This window comes from Ochlerotatus camptorhynchus, unplaced genomic scaffold (genome assembly GCF_037179485.1).
Source record: "Ochlerotatus camptorhynchus isolate MF236.1 unplaced genomic scaffold, CSIRO-AGI_Acam_v1.1 ptg000094l, whole genome shotgun sequence".
In the NCBI taxonomy this organism is placed as follows: Eukaryota; Metazoa; Arthropoda; class Insecta; order Diptera; family Culicidae; genus Ochlerotatus; species Ochlerotatus camptorhynchus.
In genome coordinates, this window is record NW_027040584.1 from 4,221,020 (window position 1) to 4,240,825 (window position 19,806).

The 19,806-nt window shown below is 40.1% G+C and overlaps 2 protein-coding genes across 2 annotated transcripts in view; one reads left to right on the plus strand and one right to left on the minus strand.

The window, feature by feature from the left end:
• Sox100B overlaps positions 1-6,907 on the plus strand; it is a 99,135-nt gene extending 92,228 nt beyond the window's left edge. The window contains exon 3 of the mRNA XM_065218879.1: positions 4,842-6,907. Coding sequence (XP_065074951.1) covers positions 4,842-6,174 — 1,333 coding nt within the window. The 3' untranslated portion in view covers positions 6,175-6,907. The remainder of the gene's footprint in view (positions 1-4,841) is intronic.
• A 9,395-nt stretch (positions 6,908-16,302) lies between these two features.
• LOC135698790 (syntaxin-1B-like) lies at positions 16,303-18,843 on the minus strand. Its single transcript, XM_065218923.1, has 3 exons — positions 18,749-18,843; positions 18,342-18,696; positions 16,303-16,700 (listed from the first exon to the last, which is right to left on the minus strand). Exons 1-3 carry the CDS (start codon positions 18,830-18,832, stop codon positions 16,303-16,305), a joined length of 837 nt encoding a protein of 278 aa, XP_065074995.1. The 5' UTR covers positions 18,833-18,843.
• Between the last annotated feature and the right edge of the window lie 963 nt (positions 18,844-19,806).

Genomic DNA, 19,806 nt, shown 5'->3' on the forward strand with positions numbered 1-19,806 from the left:
TAAACTACCCATCAATATTGTACTTTTTCTGTAACCCGATGGCCAGCATCTTGGACTCCAAAATGGCATCGGATATTGAATTTCAGCATCAACGATGTTCCCGTTCCGAAAATCCCATATTGTAGGGTATTTGACACTTTTCTGAAAACCGATGACCGCCAAATTGTATTATCGGCATCTACACTGAACCAAAACATCTGCCATACTTCGAATGATTATTGCATTGCTCGAGCCCTTTAACAATAAGCATTCGAATTTCGGATGATTTTCTTATGGTTGAATTCGTCGTCAGATAATGAATATCCATATGATTGTCATGCAAATACAGGATGGTTTTCGTTTGAAAATTGGCTATAAAACATACGGCACTTAGAGGACAAACATTAAAGAATATTGTGACATGCAAGAGCTTTTAATTAGATTTATAATTTGATTATCTACATTTCCATACTGAATAGCCATAATCTGTCATTCCAATCATGGATACAACAATTCTTCGATGGTAGAGGAACCTTCCTCCACCACGAATTAGCCAAACATTGGTTTTCACGCTTTACCTATGTTCGTAACAGCTCTGATAGCGAAGGCTATGCTTCCACCTCAACTGTCAGCTCAGATCAGCAAATGACGTTCGACAGAATTATTTACATCATCGTTCTGAATGATTTGCGTTATGGGCTGAACCAATGCCACATGCATTTCCATTTAGTATGACAATCATTCTGCAGAGAGTATTACGCATTTCAACTGAAGGCCCTATCCCTTCTCATAACAATTTTCATCCTGTAATCGAGAGGAAAATCATCTGATTTCAAAACAACCGTCATCTGGTTGCAGCTATCATTCGGAAAAGCGATTTCAATGTTTCGTTTTGAATGGTCTGAGGTTTCATTCGATCAGACGATAGTGTTTGTGTACAGTGTATGCGTCGTTTCCGTTAAAGCCCTACAGTAAAAGCAACGTAAGAGTATGGACGTCTGTCAAAAGTTGTTCCAATCGAACCATCAAAATGCACAGCTTTGCTCGATTGGAACAGCTTTTTTTTTCAGTTTTGTGATGACAGTCGTTTCCGTTCGTTCCGAAAAAAAACGACATCTTAAAGGGCTGTTCATTAACTACGAAGATTGTTTAGAGGGGGGGGGGGTGCTTGGAAATTTACCACGGCCTATACTAATTTTAAAAATTGTGTATGGTTAATTGTCTACGCGGGGAGGGTGCAAGAATCACAAAAAAACTGTCTACGTAAATAATGAACAGCCCCTTAGGGTATTTGATACGTTTTCTGAAAATTGCTGGCTGCCATCTTGGATTACAAAATAGTGTGAGCCCGTTCAAGCGATTGAAACCTCAGCAGAATCTTGCTGCAGCGGCTATGAATTTCGAATGCCATCAGATGCGTTTCGATGTTGTCTTTGTTGGGCGTTCGGAGAACCTTGATCTTCCGGTCAGGCCAGTTTGTCCGATATGTCCTACTGTAGTGCCTCTGGATCATTGTATCTTGGTTTGGATTCCACTGCAAGTTGTGTAGTTGCTTCAAAACAAAACATTTGAACTGTCAAATTCATCGGGTTGCCAAACATGCCAATCAATTCACAAGCAAACAATGTCAGTCCGATGACTGGCACCCTCAGTACAGTTGCGGCACACGTGAGACACACTGAGAAAAAAAGTTGACGCAAAATGAGTGAGTAGATTGACCACCATAAGAACATATTTTGGAATCTGCAATAATGTTTCATGAAAACATTATGAAATTTATGATTATGAAATAAATTATTTTGAGGACCCCTTGTACCAACAATCAACACGAAACGACGAAACTATCGATTTGAAATTGGCTCACTACTTGACTAGCCTATTGGTCCCAAGCAAATCGATTAACGTACTCCATTCTTGTTGAAATTCTAGTACTACACTATGTTTGTTTTGATTCTCTATGAAAGTTTGACAGATGAAATGAGGGGTTCGTGGATTTTCCCGAGGGGGGCGACACATCTAAATCTCAATTCTAGATGCCCAAAAAATCTCACACTAGCGAATAAATCTTCGAAAAGCCTTCTTTCTTTTCTCGCAGCTACTTGCATTGCGGATCATCTTTTTGCAGGATATCATCAAAATCGTGATAAATCTTCTTTTTATCTACTCAGTGTACGCGCAGCTTGCCACAGCAAAACACAATATTTCCTGCATCGTAGATAGAGTCGTCCCCCTCGGATTTTCCCATGTTTCGAGGGGTGCATCGATTAGCTTGGGACCGAAGATAGTACCAGAGCTGAGCCAAAAAGTTGAGCACCTTTCTTCGGGACCTTCCACATTCCACAAAGCACCGGTTGTAATTGGTTGATATTGAAAAATTGCCGAAATTGCGTCCGTTTTACTGTAGAATGTAAGAAAGGAAAAGAATTGGACCTATACAACTAGGTAATCTGCATTGTGTTTCAGTTTTTGAAGTTCGAAAATGGCTTGGCTAGTTTTAGGTGGCATTTATTGTACTATGGCCGCGAGATTGCTACTTTCGCACATGATTGTTTCGGTGGCACTGGTAGCGACCTGCTGCTTGGTAACACCAACCGGTGGAAACTAACGATTTTAAAATGGCTTATCACTTGACTAGCCTATTGGTCCCAAGCAAATCGATTAACGTACCCCATTCTAGTCAAAGTTCTAGTACTACACAATGTTTGTTTTGATTCTCTATGAAAGTTTGATGGATAAAATTAGGGGTTCGTGGATTTTACTATGTTTCGAGGGGTGAATCGATTAGCTTGGGACCGAAAATAGTACCAGAGCTGAGCCAAAAAGTTGAGCACGTTTCTTCGGGACCTACTAGTCTTAGAGTTACCTCTATGGTAACACCACTGAAGAAGCGGAACACTTTTGTCGCATGTTCCAGTGTCATTTTAACACTGCCGTTTTCACATCCACGGATAATCAGTGAACAGATTCGTCTCGTTTTTTTCTCGTCCAGTTCGTACATGACATTGGCCACCTCAAACCGTGCATCCGCGTTGTCCTGGTTCGCTGCCAGGTATCCAACGTTGATCTCCGCAGCCGATTTCGATCCCCGGCGACTGTGGATTTAAAATGCAATCAAATGCCTTTCGATATTCCTTTCGCCAAGGTCTTTGCTAAACAGCGGCCTGAGGACTCGGTCCGTTTGTACAGCTGGGTGTTTCAGGATCATTGTCTTGGTTCTCGTCTTGGTTTGGATTCCATTGTTGTGTTGTTTCTTCGCCTTTATAGCACAACATTTGAACTGTCAGAATAACTGAAGTCCCAATCTGATGACTGGAACTCTCGGCACTGCCGGCACACTGATCAAAAGAGTAGGCACAAAATAAGTGTGTAGAGTGACCTCACCTTGATCGGCATCACAACAAATCTATAATTTTCCTGTTCGTCCGTGAGTTTCAGCTAACGAAAAATAATCCAGAATTTGCATGCCTTACAGCAGCTTTTTTCAATATCAATCGAACTGTTTTCATATTGCAGCATAATGAACTCAATTTTAGTTCAGTTTTTTTTTCAAGTTTGGCATTTTGATGTGCACTTATACCATAGAGGTAACTCTAAGACCAGAAGGTCCCGAAGAAACGTGCTCAACTTTTTGGCTCAGCTCTGGTACTCTCTTCGGTCCCAAGCTAATCGATGCATCCCTCGAAACATAGGAAAATCCACGAATCCAGACTTACTTTAGGTGTTGCACAAGGTTCTTTAGCTACGCCAATCTTCATTTGCTACCGATTTAACTCCCACTAAGTAAGAATAATAAGTCATACAAAACTAATCTACATACCATTATACCGATCATCTAACTCCCCCATGTATTCTAGAGATGGCTATCGCATACCTACTTCTTCATCCAAGCAGCTCTACACAGCAATCTCAAACGCTCCAATTACCGTAGTCATTAATCACACGCCTTGGTTTATTTTTATTATTCCTAAACCAATTAACCTTCTACACATTCAATTAAAAAAAAAACATAACGAACAAACTGCCCAGCTTCTGAATTTCGATGTCACATCCACCACCAAGCAGAACGATGAATGTGTACAAGCATGGCGATGATAACGATTGCCAATCCCGATGATCCACGACCGGAAGGTTATGCCACTCAACCGAACAGCATAATCATGCCACATTTTCGCTGTAACAATTAGCCGGAATTGGCTGTCGACGACTGTCACGCTTCGTCGTTGATGATAACAATAATGTTTACATCTCGTTTAGTTTTTGCCATTCCCTAATGATTTAAGCATTGCTGCCCGTTCAATGAGACGTTAAATTTCGATTCGGTCAAAAATGAAGAACAGTTCCGAGTAAGAAAACGTCTTCCTGTCGTCCGTCCAATTTTATTGCATAGCGATTTGTTCCCCTTTTATTTACAAGGCTGTTAGCCAGGGGCTGGTTCACCATTGCATAGCGATAAATGTCATTAGGTAAACATAAACATAGGTAACCCCACAGTGGTATTTTAAATACGATTTAGTTAGTTTGTTCAAACAATTCTTATCGCATTTATCGACTCGCTAGGGGGGAATCCGTCGGCATTGTTTACACACGTGTTCGTCCCTCGGAACCGTGCAGCGAATTCCGTCGCATAAATTAATCAAAAAAAAAACTCTAGAAAGGGTAACTCCAGTCTTGCTGACTCGGCTGGAATTTTTCATGAGATAAAAAGTACACAAAAGTTCCACGTGGTTCTACTCACCGAAAAAAAAAAACAGCTGAAAGCTGCGCAAACAACGAGTCTTCGCGTCTTTGTTGAAACAATATGTCCGCCAACTTGAACTTGTCACACATCTAAACTGACACTTTCCTATTTCGTTCAATTTCAGAAACCTTGCCGCCGAGGACAAGCTGCCCTTCATCGAGCAGGCCGAGAAGCTGCGAATGACACACAAGAGCCAACATCCGGACTACAAGTACCAACCGCGGCGGAAAAAATCCAAAAAGTTCGGCAAACACGGTAAACACTGCTGCGACGACGAATGCGAAGAAACCACCAGTTCACCTCCACCTCCGAAACCACGTGCCAAGAAGAGCGGTACCGCTGGTACCGCTGCAAACAAATCGAAAACGTCAAACCAGCAAAAGCTTACTGCGTCCGTGATGAATTCCGGGTATGATTTCATCAACCAGCAACCGATCGTCAAAGTTGGCCAGACATCGGATCTGCTGACTCCCTCGTCTTCGACATCGTCCGTGGAGCAATATCCGGGCTATTCGACGGCCAGGGACAACGCGACGAAAATGAACCAAAACGAACTGGTTTCGCGCTACTACGGAGTTGTCCCGTGCGAAATGGAGTCATCTTGTAGTCCACAAAGCCCAAGCGGAGCGTCTATGCATTCTTCCACGGAAGGTCAACCCCTCACCCCACCGACAACCCCGTACACCGGACTGACCAATGTCAAGTCCTTTTCGCCACATTCCCGACTGTCCAGCAATGATTCCCCAGTCGGATACTTCACCCGAAACGACTACATCAACGGTACCGTCACGGACTACCGCACCAGTGAACAGTGGAGCTATGCAGCCAATTCCCTATCGTCAACCTCTGCTTTCACTACGCAACCATCTAGCAAAGAGTTCTACCGCAGCTACCCGAATCAGGTTCACCAGCTGCACGACTCCAGCTCGTACCATCTTCCACCCTCATCCGTCTCACTTCAATCCACCATCTCATCCTCCCCCATTCCCACACTCCCACCGGACTACTCATCCTTAAACTCAATCCCCAACCAAAGTTACCTGATATCTCCGCTGGACCAGGATCAGGTCGACATCGAGCAATACCTGGACAGCCAAGCCGTGGTCAAAAAGTCTCTCACCGAGTCGCTGCTTCACCATCACTCTCAACAGCAATCGTCACCCTCACACCAAGCGGGTCCATCGCTGGACGCGCTGGGCTCCGATCCAACCATGGCGATAGATCCCAGCAGCCAGGCGAGCTCATCAGCACTGTACTACGAAACCGCTCATGGATCTTCGCCGTCGACGGCGACGACGACGACAACATCGCCGCAGCATTCGCATCACATGGCGCATCATCTGCATCATCCCCATCATCCGCACCATTCGCATCACCATCATCCGCACTCGATGGCATCGCACCTGCCGTCCTACTACAGTAGCTGGGGAACAGGGAACTACGGGACGAACTCGTAAGGGGCGAGGGCGTTAGCATTAAGGTATAATTGGTAGTTTGTGTAGCGCTTAAGACAGGTTGAAAGGTTGCACGAAGTTGATTCAAATGGAGTTTAAAGGAAATTGTGAAAGATTAGTTCGAATCTAGAGAGCAGGTGTTTGGAAGTGGGATTAGGTGTTCTGAAAATGCTGAAATAGTTCCAGAAACTGCTAAAGGATGAACACTCGAAAATTTGTAGAAAGTCACAGAATAGTTCGAAGGTTCTTGGAGAAAATCAGGAAGATTAGACCACTTCCTGATTTAGATCGGGGAGTCATTAAGGCAAGTTTAGAGGACCTCCAGGTTTGATTCAGCGGTCTTGTAATGCAAATGCCGATAATTTTAAGCAAAGACGATGATTCCGAAGAACAGTTTAAAGCTGCCAAGAAAAGTTCAGAGTTATACTAAGGAAACGGACGAGAGAGCTTCTGAAATACCTTATGAGAGTTTAGAGCACGTCTTTAAAAAAAATGAGAGGCCTGATAGAACATGCCCAATAGACTTCCACAGGCGTTTCAGAAGTCAGGAGATGAAGCTTAGAATGGTCGGAAATAAACTCCCAGCACGGACCTAAACAGATTCTAGGTGAAGTCAGAAGGGAGTCCTGAGTTTGTCGCTAAACTGCCGCTATTCGCATAACAGTCTCATATCCTGTGGATTTCCTATCTACATGGAACTGTTATGCGAATAGCAGAAGAAAATGGCTTGTATGATAAAAAATCAGCGGACCGAAATCCGGAGGCAAATTGATCTTTTATTAACGTAATTAAGGAAATAAATTTCTACAAAAATCAAACCTGGCATTCATTTGTTTCTATTCAAATGGGTAAGATTTACTCAGTTTCCAAATGTCATTATTTGAGTAAACATTACCCTATTTCCTTAAAAAAAAAATTAGTTTTAAAATGTCACTACCTGAGAAAACCTTACTCTGTTTCCTCCAAAGGCACGATTACTCAAGTTTGAGTAAAAGCATGTTTACCCATTTTTGGGTAACTTCCCTTTTAACTGGACTGAGTGATTTTCGACTCAAATGAGTAGCCTCCAAATAGCGTGTCTTCACAAGAGCACAACCCAAATGCAAATTTTCGGTATGAATTCTAATAAAATGTCTGCAATTTGAAAATTGAGAGTAGGAATAAGAGGGAGATGAGAAAGTGATTTCTGAGCAAGGTTGCAAATGCATGTTCGCGTAACCTTTTTTTTCGTTTTCGTAATTACATTACAGTCACATTCAATGAGAGAAGCACCAACAAATCTGAAATCTGCGTTGGTTAATTGCGGAGTTACGAGAGATTTTAAACATAATACACTCCGAAACACAATTCAAAGGTTTATAGTAAACTTTGGTATAAGAAATTTTCAAAATTCAAGAAGTTTCTCCATTATTTGCCAGACTTCTGTAGAGTTCACTAAACTCCTCTGAAATTCATCCAAATAACTTAAAAGTGATCTCTGAGCCTTTTTTAGATTTATGCTTTTCTAAAATTCATTGAGTTTCTTTGAAGTCCACTGACCTTCTTTCAAATTCAGGAAGTTTATCTAGCATTTACTAGACTTCCCTGGAGTGCTCTAAACTTCTATGAAGCTCTCTGAGCTGTTATGAAATTATCTGAACTAATCAGAGAAATTCCTAAATAATCAGGAATAATGAAAAGAAGAAGCAGCGAAACATAAAGAACTTCTGATACATTTGGAGAACTACTGATAGGTTCTGTGAACTTCGGAGAGGCTCAGAAATCTTTGGAGAGTATTCAGAGAACTGATAAGGTCGTGGAAGTTCTGAGAGGTCTTAGAGATTTCAGTGTTATGAAGGGCTACAAATACTCAAATTGGAAATACAAATTCAAGTGAAATCTGCGAAGTCTCACTCGTGACACCCGGGTAGTCGTAGCAGCTCTGAATTTTGGAAAATATCTGCTGGAAAAAAGTATGTTTAAAGCAAGTAAATTCTTTACTGAAAATTCTTTACTTGTTACCAATGTCTGTATTGACGAATTTACGCGAAACTGCACCAGTGCATGCGACACCTAGGTTTGAAATCCAAAACCACAAAAGTGATGATGTACTAAAAAGTATTCCATACGATTTGACAGGTAGCAAAACGTCATTATCATTTTCACATCATTTCCATCTGCTGGTGGACCGTAACGTAAATTCATCAATAATGTACTCTGTATGAAGTCTGTATCCATCATCAAATGTCTTTATAAATACAGACATGTCTGTATGACTGCATATGATATTCCCAAATAAAATCAAAATCAAGCTGAACATTGCATTAGGTCCTAAGTAATATTGATTGATTCTCTTCGTCGACTTTCTATTTCGCTAATAACTTGACCACAAAACCATTTCTTGTTCTGTTTGTCATATTAGATGCTATAAAAAAGTTTATTTTACCGATCTGTGTGCTGAAAATACAAGGGAATGTTTTTATATTGCCGTGAGGATACAAAAAGGAAGTCGACAAAGAGAATCTGTCAATGTTACTTAGGATCTAATGCAATGTTCAGTTTGAAATGTTTGTCTCTGAAAGGTGTAACAAATATTATGTCTTATTCCGCATTTATGGGAGCTGTTTGAAAACCACGTTATTTTAGATGTTTACAGTTAAATTTTGAACAGTAATAGATGGGCGTTCAAAAAATAGCTAATGCATTTTGGTGCACAGTTTTTACAAATGAAGCGCATATCGATCGCCATGTCTGCACTCAGTTAGTTTTGATTTTTTTTAAAAAAAAAACGGCCTTCGGAGCTGGAGTAACCATGATGACAGACCTAATACGGCCAGTTTAGGAGATTTTAATTACCTCCTGCAAGTCCCTCTAACCACCCATAGAAGATCTTCATCTTTTTTTCCTTTATTTAACGTCGGTCTCTGTTCCGCAATCTAGTGCCAATCACCGACGGACATCGATTGCCATCCATTGACGGCAACCGAATGTGCAGGAAGGCAGCTTCCACACCTGCGTAGAATATCGCACCCATTCACAACAACACACATGGGCCGGGACCAACGGCTTTACTTCCCTTCCGACCGAGACGTGACCAGAGATTTTTATGCCTCAGAAAAATCCCACCGACCTCGGTTGGGATTGAACCCAGACCCATTGGGGTGTTAGAAAGCAGTTACGCTTACCACTACACCACCGGCGCCGGCTACCCATAGAAGATATTTGATCAGTTTTTTTAGAGTTCTCGCGTAACACGAGAAAAGGGGCTATCGTTGTTGATCGATTCTTTACATCGATTTTCTCTTTGCGCGAATAAAGCGCTGTGCAGACTGAGCAGTTATAACATGTTATAACGGTTGTCAACTAATTGCAACACAGAAACCACCATCAAGATAGCACTATGTATGTGGTAAACTATGTATGGAGTGACAAGTTGACAAATGAACAACGTCGATCGGATTCATGTCAATGTTGTTCATTTGTCAACTTGTCACTCCCAACACAGTTTACCTATTTTTGGGTAGGTTCAGTTTTGACCGATCTGGGTGGACTCTACCCAAATTTGGGTAGTTTTGAAATAGCGTGCATAACATCATCTTCTGTCGAACTGTGCTGTAAGCTTAGAGCACCTTCTGCTAGTTTGACAACTTTAGCCATTGCTATTTTAGTTAGCAACTTGTTTACCCACCGGTCGTTGCTATCACGATTGTGAATTTACGTTTTCGGCCTTTGCACCGATGGTTGCTAAACTTATCGTCGAACTTCGAACTGAAATTGATCACAGAGTTTCGGTATTGGTTTTTTTTTCCACAATATTGATATACTTAACCACGAAGACTGAATATTGAAGGTTAAGATCCAACTACAGACCCAGGTACTCAAGAAACGGTCCTCCTGAAGATCCGAATAGCCAGCAATTTTTTTTAAATCACTTGTTGTGATGTGAATGTATTTGAATCTGGGACCAGCATGCGCACACTGGTGGTCACGAAACTGTCCTCTGGGAGATCCGGAACATCGATAAAAGTGGTCAATTCGTAAAAATGATAGAAATATCGATCTTCGTATGCTCATCTTATAAAAGTTGTGCACCAAAAGGCATAAAGGCATTTTCGGATGCCCATCTGGATTACTAGATTCCATATTTTAGCTTGTGAATGCACAAAAATGTTGAAAACTTTAAGAAGTTGGGATTGATAGAAATTTTCGAGAACTTTATGGCAGTTCCATTTATTTCAGTAAAATAGATGAAACCATCAATAAGTTCCGAAAATTTAAGGATAGTAAAAAAATTCAGGGAATGAACTTAGAAACATTAAGAAAGCTACACAGAAGATCCATGTTCTATTAATTTCTGAACAATTCCAGGAACATCATCAAGAAAACATAAGGGAAGTTCCGTAGACTTCAGGAAACAATAGAGATCTTCAGATCTCTGAGAGTCTGAGGAATGAAAAGAAGTACTGAGAATTTCAGGAAGTTTTATTGGCAAACTGTGGGAACAAAAGAAAAGGGGTCTCATAGCCTAGTCAGTAAAGGCACGGTATTACCAAGCCGGAGGCGGCGGGTTCGATTCCCGGTCCGGTCGAGGGAATCTTTCGGGTTGGAAATTTTCTCGACTTCCCTGGGCATAGTGTATCATTGTGCTTGCCACACAATATACAAAATTATGCATTGGTAATTGGCATCGAAAACTCCCAATTAATAACTGAGGAAGTGCATTTAGAACACTAATTTGAGAGCACGCAATAAGCTAATATGCACTAAGCAATAAGCTTGAAATGCGCATAAGAAGAAGAAGAAGAAGAAGGGAACAAAAGAAAAGTTCCGAAAACTTCTGGAAATTTTGGTGAACTTTAGGCAAACTTCAGGATTTTCAAAGTGTTCAAAAAACTGCAGGTACTTTTAAGAAAATTGGAGAAATTCAGGGATATCCAGAAAATTTTAGAGAAGTCAAAATAATCTCAGAGATGTGGAGTTAACTTGAGGAAAATTGACATTTTAAAGAACTTCCAAGTACCTCAAAGAAGTTAGACTAGAGAGCTTTAGGGAATTTCAGAGATATAAACTTCCAATCCAATAACTTCATAACTTCATGAAATTCAAGATATTCCAGACCTTCAGGGAAGCTCGAAGATTTGTATGGGTAAGGTCCGATAAATTCCGGTCAATTCCATAAACTTCAGAAAAACTTCGAGAATTTTTTAGACAGTTCTATTTAGTTCAGGGTAATACTAATAATTTCAATAGAATTGAGAGTACTTCAGGAATGCTTCGAGAGCAGAAGGACTGATAAGAGAAACTAAGGACAGTTCAACTCATTTCAAGGAAATTGAAGAATGTTTAAGAAGTTCCAAGAAACTCAGCGAAACTTCATCAACGTATATACTTTTATTTGAATTTCAAAAACAGGAGAGATGTTACATGAGCATCAGGAAAATTTGAAATCATTTTAAAGGAGTTCCATGGTTTTGAATACAGTTTAAAGAACTGCAAAAAAAAATGCAGGAGCTTCAGCGACGATCAGATTATGTTCAACAAAATTGCGATGTCTTTTAAAATGTTCAGAAATCTTCAAGAACGTCTAGAGACCTTCAGACCTTTGGTAGTTTCATTATATTTTGGGAAGTTCTCGGAACTTCGTAGATGATTAGAGATCTTCATATCAGTTTCATTTATTTAAGGAAAACTGCAGGTATTTCAAGGAATTCAAAGGAATTATGGGATATTTCAAGAATTCCATGAATTTTGCGATGCTTCAGAAATAATGTGAGGTCTTGAGGAAATTTTATAAATATGATTAAAATTTCCGGAACAATAGAAAACTTAATGCACTTCAGGAAAGATTCAAAACCTCACGGAAGTCCAAATTGTCTACTTTTGTGGATGTTCAAAATCTTCCAGAGAACCACACCGCTACCTGATTGCATATGCTAGTCCTAGATCCTAATTAATAACAGAATAAGTGAATCGTGAAGTTCTTGAATCTTTTTTATGAATTGATCACTTTTATGCATGGTCCGGACCTCCCGAAATACCGGGTTGTGACCAGCAGAGTTTGCATGCTGGTCTCAGATCCAAATTCATTAATGTAGCATCAAAATAAGTGATTTAAAAAAATACGGAGCTCTAGGATCTTTTCTATGACCCTTTACGGATGTTCCGGATCTTTCGAAAGACCGTTCCATGGCCCCCAGAGTGCACATACTGGTTTCAAATCCAAATTCATTCATGCAGCATAACAACAAGTTTATTAAAAAAAATCTAGATTTTTTTTTACTAATTTTCCACATTTATGAATGTTCCTGGTCTTTCAGAGGAATGCTTTGCTGTCCCTAGGGTCCTCATTTTTGTCCCAGCTCCAAATTCATTCATATATCACAATGTTCAAATGAAAAACAAAACAAACATTTCATAGATATCAACGCTTGGGCTGGTTGCTATCGCGCTGCTATATTTGTCAACCCGCTTTTGCGCTTTTCCAAATCAAATTTGACCTCGCTTCTCGTAATCCAAATTCGACTGCGCTTTTCCAAGTCAAATTAGACTTCGCTTCTCGTAAGCCGAATTCGTTTGCGCTTTTTCAAGTAAAATTTGACTTCGCTTCTCGTAAACCAAAGTGAGCTTTTCCAAGTAAAGTTTGACTCGCTTCTTATAATCCAAATTCGTTTGCGCTTTTCCTGATTAAAATAATAAAAATAGTTTTTTTTTTTGGGTTTTATCCGAGACTACCCACAACCACATCACTGCCAGACGCTGGCTATTAAGGCTTTGTGGGGCGATTCAATGTTATTTTTTGCGTTTTCAAGACATTATTGGCGTTTTTAGGGTAATTTTGGTGGATCAATTCCTTTTTTAAAATTATTAAACTTTCAATGTTTTAGGAGAGATCGAAGTAGGCCGCGCTGCAAAAATGACCTGTTTTTGTTTCGCTGCTTTTAAAGTTTTATTAAATACGCGCCAATCAAGTATTGCACTACTGCTTGATTGAAAGTTTCAGTACATTATCAATGGTGTATATTTGCATCGATATTGTATTGGAGCGGAGCTTATCATGTGTGAAAATAGCTTCGGAATGCTTACGTTCTTGAAATGGGCTATTGTAGCTGCGGTAGAGCTGTCACCTTCTAACTCCCGGGTTCAAGCTTCTTGCATTCATGAGAGCTTCTGAGTAACTGCAGGTTATTCCAAATCTGAGTAAATTTCGTATGGAAAGAAAATTCTCTGAGTCAATTAATCTCAGTCGCTGAGTTGGTATGATTGGTCGCGTATACACAGTACATAACCCAACTAACAATTTTCACAATGTAAACGCTTTACTCATTTTATTTATACAGCCTCAAGCTGTATTCAAACGTTATACGATATGAGGAAACCTTTACTCAACCTCTATACAAGCAAATCTGGCGAACTTAGTCAGCTAATTATGGTTGTTGGAACAGTTGGGACAAGCTCTTATTGCGTATCCATTAACGCTTCTATACAGCTGTTATCCTGCTGTTTAGCTGTGTGTCAACTTGAAAGGCGCTTAATTCAACCTTTTCCCGGTTATCCAATAATCACTACACAGCTTTCTCTTGAAGCCGGGTTAAATACTGCTAACGATTTTTTTTTATGGATGAATTTATTGAGTTTATTTTCACATCAAATTACACAAATCACAAATAAAATTAATCGAAATTAGTTACTAGTCATCACCAAATTATTTTACCCAGCACCGGAACTTCCAACTAACTTACATTGTGAAAATTGTTAGTTGGGCTGGCATCGAACTCGAGACGACCGCATTGGCAAACCTTGACACTACCAACTGTTCTACGCCAACACTTTGAACTGATGTAAACAAATCAACATGCCCTTCTACAACAAAATCGCTGAGTAGATGCTTTATAATAGTGCACATAAATCACTTTTCTCGACTAGTTACTTCAGCTTTGTAAAGGAGCAGAGTAAAAGCTGTAAAACTGCACACGTCTAAAAATAAACCTAGTTGACTGTGAAAATGCTTCCGAAGTAGCTCTAACACAGTTTATTAGCTGAGTACAGGATTTTTAGTTGTTGCAAAAGCACTTTTGATGTTTATGTTATTCAGCAAGAGTGGTTGGTTGTGTAGAAGCCATCAAATGAGTACTATATTCACTTTATTAGCTTTGTTTTGCAGTAACAAGTTGAAAGTTGATTAGTATGTGTATAAAAGAGACATTAGCATTTTTTGGCTGTTGTTATTCAGTGCGACTGACAGATTGAATAATGGTTGTGAAAAAGTTGAGTAAACGCTCTCCAAAACTATTTTGCTAGCTTCTGCTTGTAGTTGTATCTGCAGCTTCTTTTCAGCTACTTTACAGCACAACGCTGGAAAAGTTGGCTTACAAAGCTGAAAATGTTAGTTGGGAATCGAGAGTTTTCCGGCACGTTTTGATCGAGAGGAACACGACAGAATTGAACCCACTTTGTTTGTTTGTTTACTTCGAGTAACTTTTAATTTGAGCGACTGTCGTCTGCTTCAGAGTCACGGTAAAATGGATAGTTTTTTAACCGTATCGGTAGTATCGCTATTCAATGGAATTATTTGAAGACCTAATTTTTGACAACTCTGAGTGAGACCACATATACCACATTGGATGGTATATTCTACAGAGCGTTGCACAAAATTAATCAATCTGCGATTGTAGCTTCCTATCATATAGGGGAATGTCCGTATTTTCGTCAATCTAAGCAGCGTCTGCACTTCTACTAGCATTTTCTCAGCGTCACGCACATATATGATGTGTCTGTTTGTTTACATTCATCTGCTGCTTGCTTCTCTATCCATTCCAATCGACAGAATTTTTCAAAACGTTTTGAAAGCGTTTTTACAACGCTCCAAACTTCTCAGGTGAGTGTGACTATTGTCGGCAGTCTCTTTTTCTTCGGCAACCTTCCCATTAGAACTGCGTGTTAACCAGCTGTTCTATTATCGGCAACTCGAAATCAACCTCATTTTGTAGTGCGTATGCTTTATTTGAAGAAAAATGTAGCATTACTGGATTGCTCGATCGTTCAAATATAATCAGATTGAAGCTGAAAGGCTAAACAATCGTTTGGACACATTCAGGGAAGTGCGTTGATGGGAAAACATAGTGAAATTAACGTTTAAATTTTGGTTGCCGAAAACAGTCAATGGGTGCCGAAGCCAACATTTACCCTATTAGTGAAATCCCTCTTTTGAAATCTTTCACAAATTTTACTACCTTGAAAAATTTCGCCGGAAACGCCTTGATGACAACCAATCCATTATTCATTTGACAGGTCTTCTGCTTGATTGGAATGACTTTTCCTATGACTTTGACAGACAATCGATTGTTCCTATTTTGACAAGACTCTGACGTTCGTCGAAGTGTGATTGGTCATCTCTTTATAAATTCAGGCTCTTTAGTCTACAGGAGTATACTGCTTTCTTCCAGGAGAAAAAAAACGAACAGCAGTTCAAGACACTTCGACGAACGTCAGAGGCCCTGAACTTCTATTTTTGCTTTCATCAAACTGAGATAATTTCTTTCCTGTAATACGGAACTGGAGAAAATATCAAACATTATTAACCCTCGTAAACTGGGAACCATTTGAATCAACTGCCTTGCAACCTTAGTCATGACCTTAGAAACATTTCGTAGGCTTCGGATTAGGATTAGTTGAGAATATATTTTATAAAACGCATTCGATATTTAAAAAAAAAAACTTTCAATGTACTTCAAGCATAGGGCGTATTTCTCAAGATTGTCAGCAACATAGGGCAGTTAAGCAACTTTTATACGTTTTTAAGGCCCGATTTTCTGAGGAAATAATTGGATAGTCATATCATCAAATAGCCTCAATGGAAAGTTGCTCAACGTAGATGGAATCGGTAGTAACAGGGCACAAGTAAAATTAAGGGTGCGCTGAAATTATCAATACATGATTCAATTAAGTTTTGAGACTTTTTTTTTCCTAGAGCACACTATAAATTTAACACGTATGATAAGTTTAATCTGAAAACAAATTGAGACCATCAATTGCCAGTAAATTATTTTCCTCAAATAGTTAGTTACAGCTGTAAAAATTTTCTTCAATAAACATAAAATAAAGTTTGTAGATCGGATTTCTTTCCCACATAAAACAAAGCCACTACCATTTGCTTCAAAGATTTAGTTGCACTGCTATAAAAACCGCAATCAAAATCAATTTCACCAGCACCACCAAAAATATCCGGGTGTAGTACTTTCGACCCTCCTTGACATCCTTTGCCGCTGTGACCACATGTTCCAAGGCCACCTGAACATGACCCTCGGCCAAATTCAGCATTTTACCGTTGTCCGTCCCCAGGGTTGAGAACATGACGAACAGGTCCCGCATTTCGAGCAAGGATTGTTCCATCGATACCAGCTCCTGGTGCCGATCCACAACGGCGTCCAGAGTGCCACGGGTCTCGTCGACTGTGGCGAATGTTTGATCAGTCAGCATTGGATCCGTGGTGTTGCCGTCGTCATCGTTGCCACTTGGCGGCGGTAGAGTGGTAAGGTCCTCGGACGGTGACACTGACATTAGAGAAGATTGTAACCAGTAAATATACTACATTAACAATAGGAGATTAAAAGCAATACGAACTGTATTGTGGTTACACCTACGTTCCGGTTCAGTGACTAAAAACGTGATGATGGTTCTGTTTTTATTGAATGGAGGTGATACGGAACAACCACAGAGAACAGACGGCCAACTTTGGCCAGAAACTTGTTTAAAAATAAGTGGGAACGTCGCCGTTACGTAGCGCTAGCATCTCCTGATTTTCTCTATAAATTTTCCTCTTTTAACCAATTTGGCGCTAGTATCGATACATTTTCGGTTGAAAATTACCACTTGGCACTTGGTGTCTAGTGTAAGTTGTGCAACGCCAGCGCCATCATGTTGTCAAAGAGGGTTTTTAAGTGGGGAAGTCGGCGTTGGTGGTGCGTAAGTCGAATAGGAATCTTTACACAAGTTTTTACAGAAATTTAGTTTGAGCCTCGACTTGTTCTATTGATTTCTTTCTCTCATGTACCTATATTAACTCGACAGTGAGCATGCATAAGGGCGTAAACGCGATTCTCTTCGTCAATTTTCTCTTTTGTTAATAACTCGCTAGATTTCTCGGTGCGTTTGCTAATGCTTTTGAAAGCCAATACAACCTGTTACAACTCTGCATTGAACAAATTCTAGAAAATTGTTTCGCTTAGCGTTAGCAATGCAAAGAGAAAATCGATGAAGAGAATCGATCATCGCGTATACGCCATTATGCATGCTCACTGTCGTAACTGTCTGAGAACAAATGGGAACACGGCCAGATGTTCAATAGGGGGAAAAAAGCGAGAAAGCGAGCAAGAAAAGAAGAATTAAATAAGACATGTTGGGGACAGCCAATTTATACTGGTCTGAACTGGTAAGTATGATAAGAATTGTGAAATGTGTGTGCATGCTTGATTTAGCTATTTTACGGGGGGTTAGACCCTAGATAAGCCAACTGAGCGGTTGGCATAGCTTATACACTAGACTGATGCAAAATTTGAAATTTTCGCTCAACAGTGCTCAAACGGTTCCAAATTGGGTCCTGATTCTACTATTATAGGAACACTACAACCAAGCATAACTATTCAATTCGACGTATCTAATGTTGTAAACAATCACTTCAATCGACGATTTGTGGCAACTGCAAGCTCACTCACAAAAACTAACAACACCAGCTTGTAGAGGAAAGATACCCCTACCGGATGATAATGTTTGTTTACGTGGGTGAGCTAGCAGTTAAGACAAATCGTCGATTGAAGAGATTGTTTACAAAAGCAGATACGTCGATTTGAATAGTTACGCTTGAATTAATTGTTTCCGTGCTTTTTTGGACATGGCAAATCTACTTTATTTTACGAGAGCTACCTATGATAAAAAATTGGTTTTCTACCATACCGCAACTATTATGCCGCTCATGGCAAGTCCGTCTCATAGCACAAATCAGCAAGCCGACACAAACGCGTTTAAAGTTTGCTTCATTTCCAGAACAAGCTGCCATCTCCATTGAAAAAGAAATCAGTTTTGACAAAACGCAAATGGGACCGACTTGCGATGAGTGGCAGTATAGATACACCACTATTACTGGAACACCTACCCTATAGTTGGTAATCAAGAAGGGATGTTTGTTCGATACTCACCGACCAACCTCTTATCATTGATTTTATCCTTGTAGCGACGTACCACCGCATTGTACTTCCAGTACGCATCAATGTAGGCAGTCTTAATGCTACCGAACTGCGTGCTTCGCACGAGATTCGCTAAGCCATCTTCCTTTTCCGTGTCATCGTTCTGCTGCTTAGGTTTGTCCAGATCCTCCTGCAGTCGTTTGACGGCATTGGAAATTTTGAAGCACAATTTGGCGTTCTCATCTAGCCTTTGACTGACATTGACCGAACCGGTGTCGCCGTTGTCGTTCTCATCAGCGAAAAGGTTCACCTCTATGTCGAGGATGTTCTGCCGCAAGTCATCAATCCATCTGGAGATTTCTGAAAACTACAACGGATTTGAATTTCATCGTTAGAATATCAATGTCGGAACCACCAACTTGCAGGGTCTGCTTCTGGTTGCGCAGTATATTGAGCTCATGCTCGTGGACAACCCCTAGTAACTCGTTCGCAATTTCCAACATCAGCCGTCAGTTCACACCCAAACCAAGTCTAGACTACTCACTCTCACGATCCGCAATCGACTGGTGCTGGTTGATTGCTTTGCACTTTCTTGGAGCGCAATGGCATGGTTTGAAAATTCTTTGGAAACATTCTCACACGGTTCGATGTGCGTCTTATCGTTTTGTCAATACGCCAACAGGAAAAATCAAACACAGCCGGCGATGTTCACGGAACCCAAATGCTTAACACAATGCAATCATTCTAGTATCGTCCTTTTAGGATTTGAGACAAAGTGTATGAGCCTTAGTTATGTATTACCACAGACAAACAGACATAACTCTTAGAAGGAAATTCTCCAAAAATATCTTCAAGCGTATTTTGCATGTACACTAGCAAACAAACATTGTGTAGTAGTAGAATTTCGACTAGAATGGGATACGTTAATCGTTTGCTTGGGACCAATAGGCTAGTCAAGTAGTGAGCCAATTTAAAATCGTTAGTTTCGTATTGATTGTTGCTAGCACCCTTTATTATTCACATCCCCAAGTATTGGTTTGCGACCGGATCATCCCTCGTTCATGCAATTTTTCCCTAGTTGCTTTTCCCTCGATCTGTCAACACACCAGCAGTGTTGAATAAAAACAAAACAGTTTCAAGACAGTGATGTCGGTTTGATTGAATTTTGCAGAAATACGGATCCGCAAGGGATATTCACAGAAGCTCAGACTTTTTAAAGGGATTTGTGTTGTTTGTTTAGTGCAATTTTTCTTTTGCTGAAAACAAGCTTTCAAACGTGGTAATGCATCACCAATGAGTGGCATTTCTAACACCGCTCATCACTTTAATGTGTACACAGCAAACAAATATAATATGTATCAATCTATTATATTCATGGTGATCTATTGAACATCAATAACTGGTGAACGTTGATGGAATATTACAGTCATCAAAACGATTTGTTCTTAAATTCTTGCGTAATATTACTCAAGCGGAA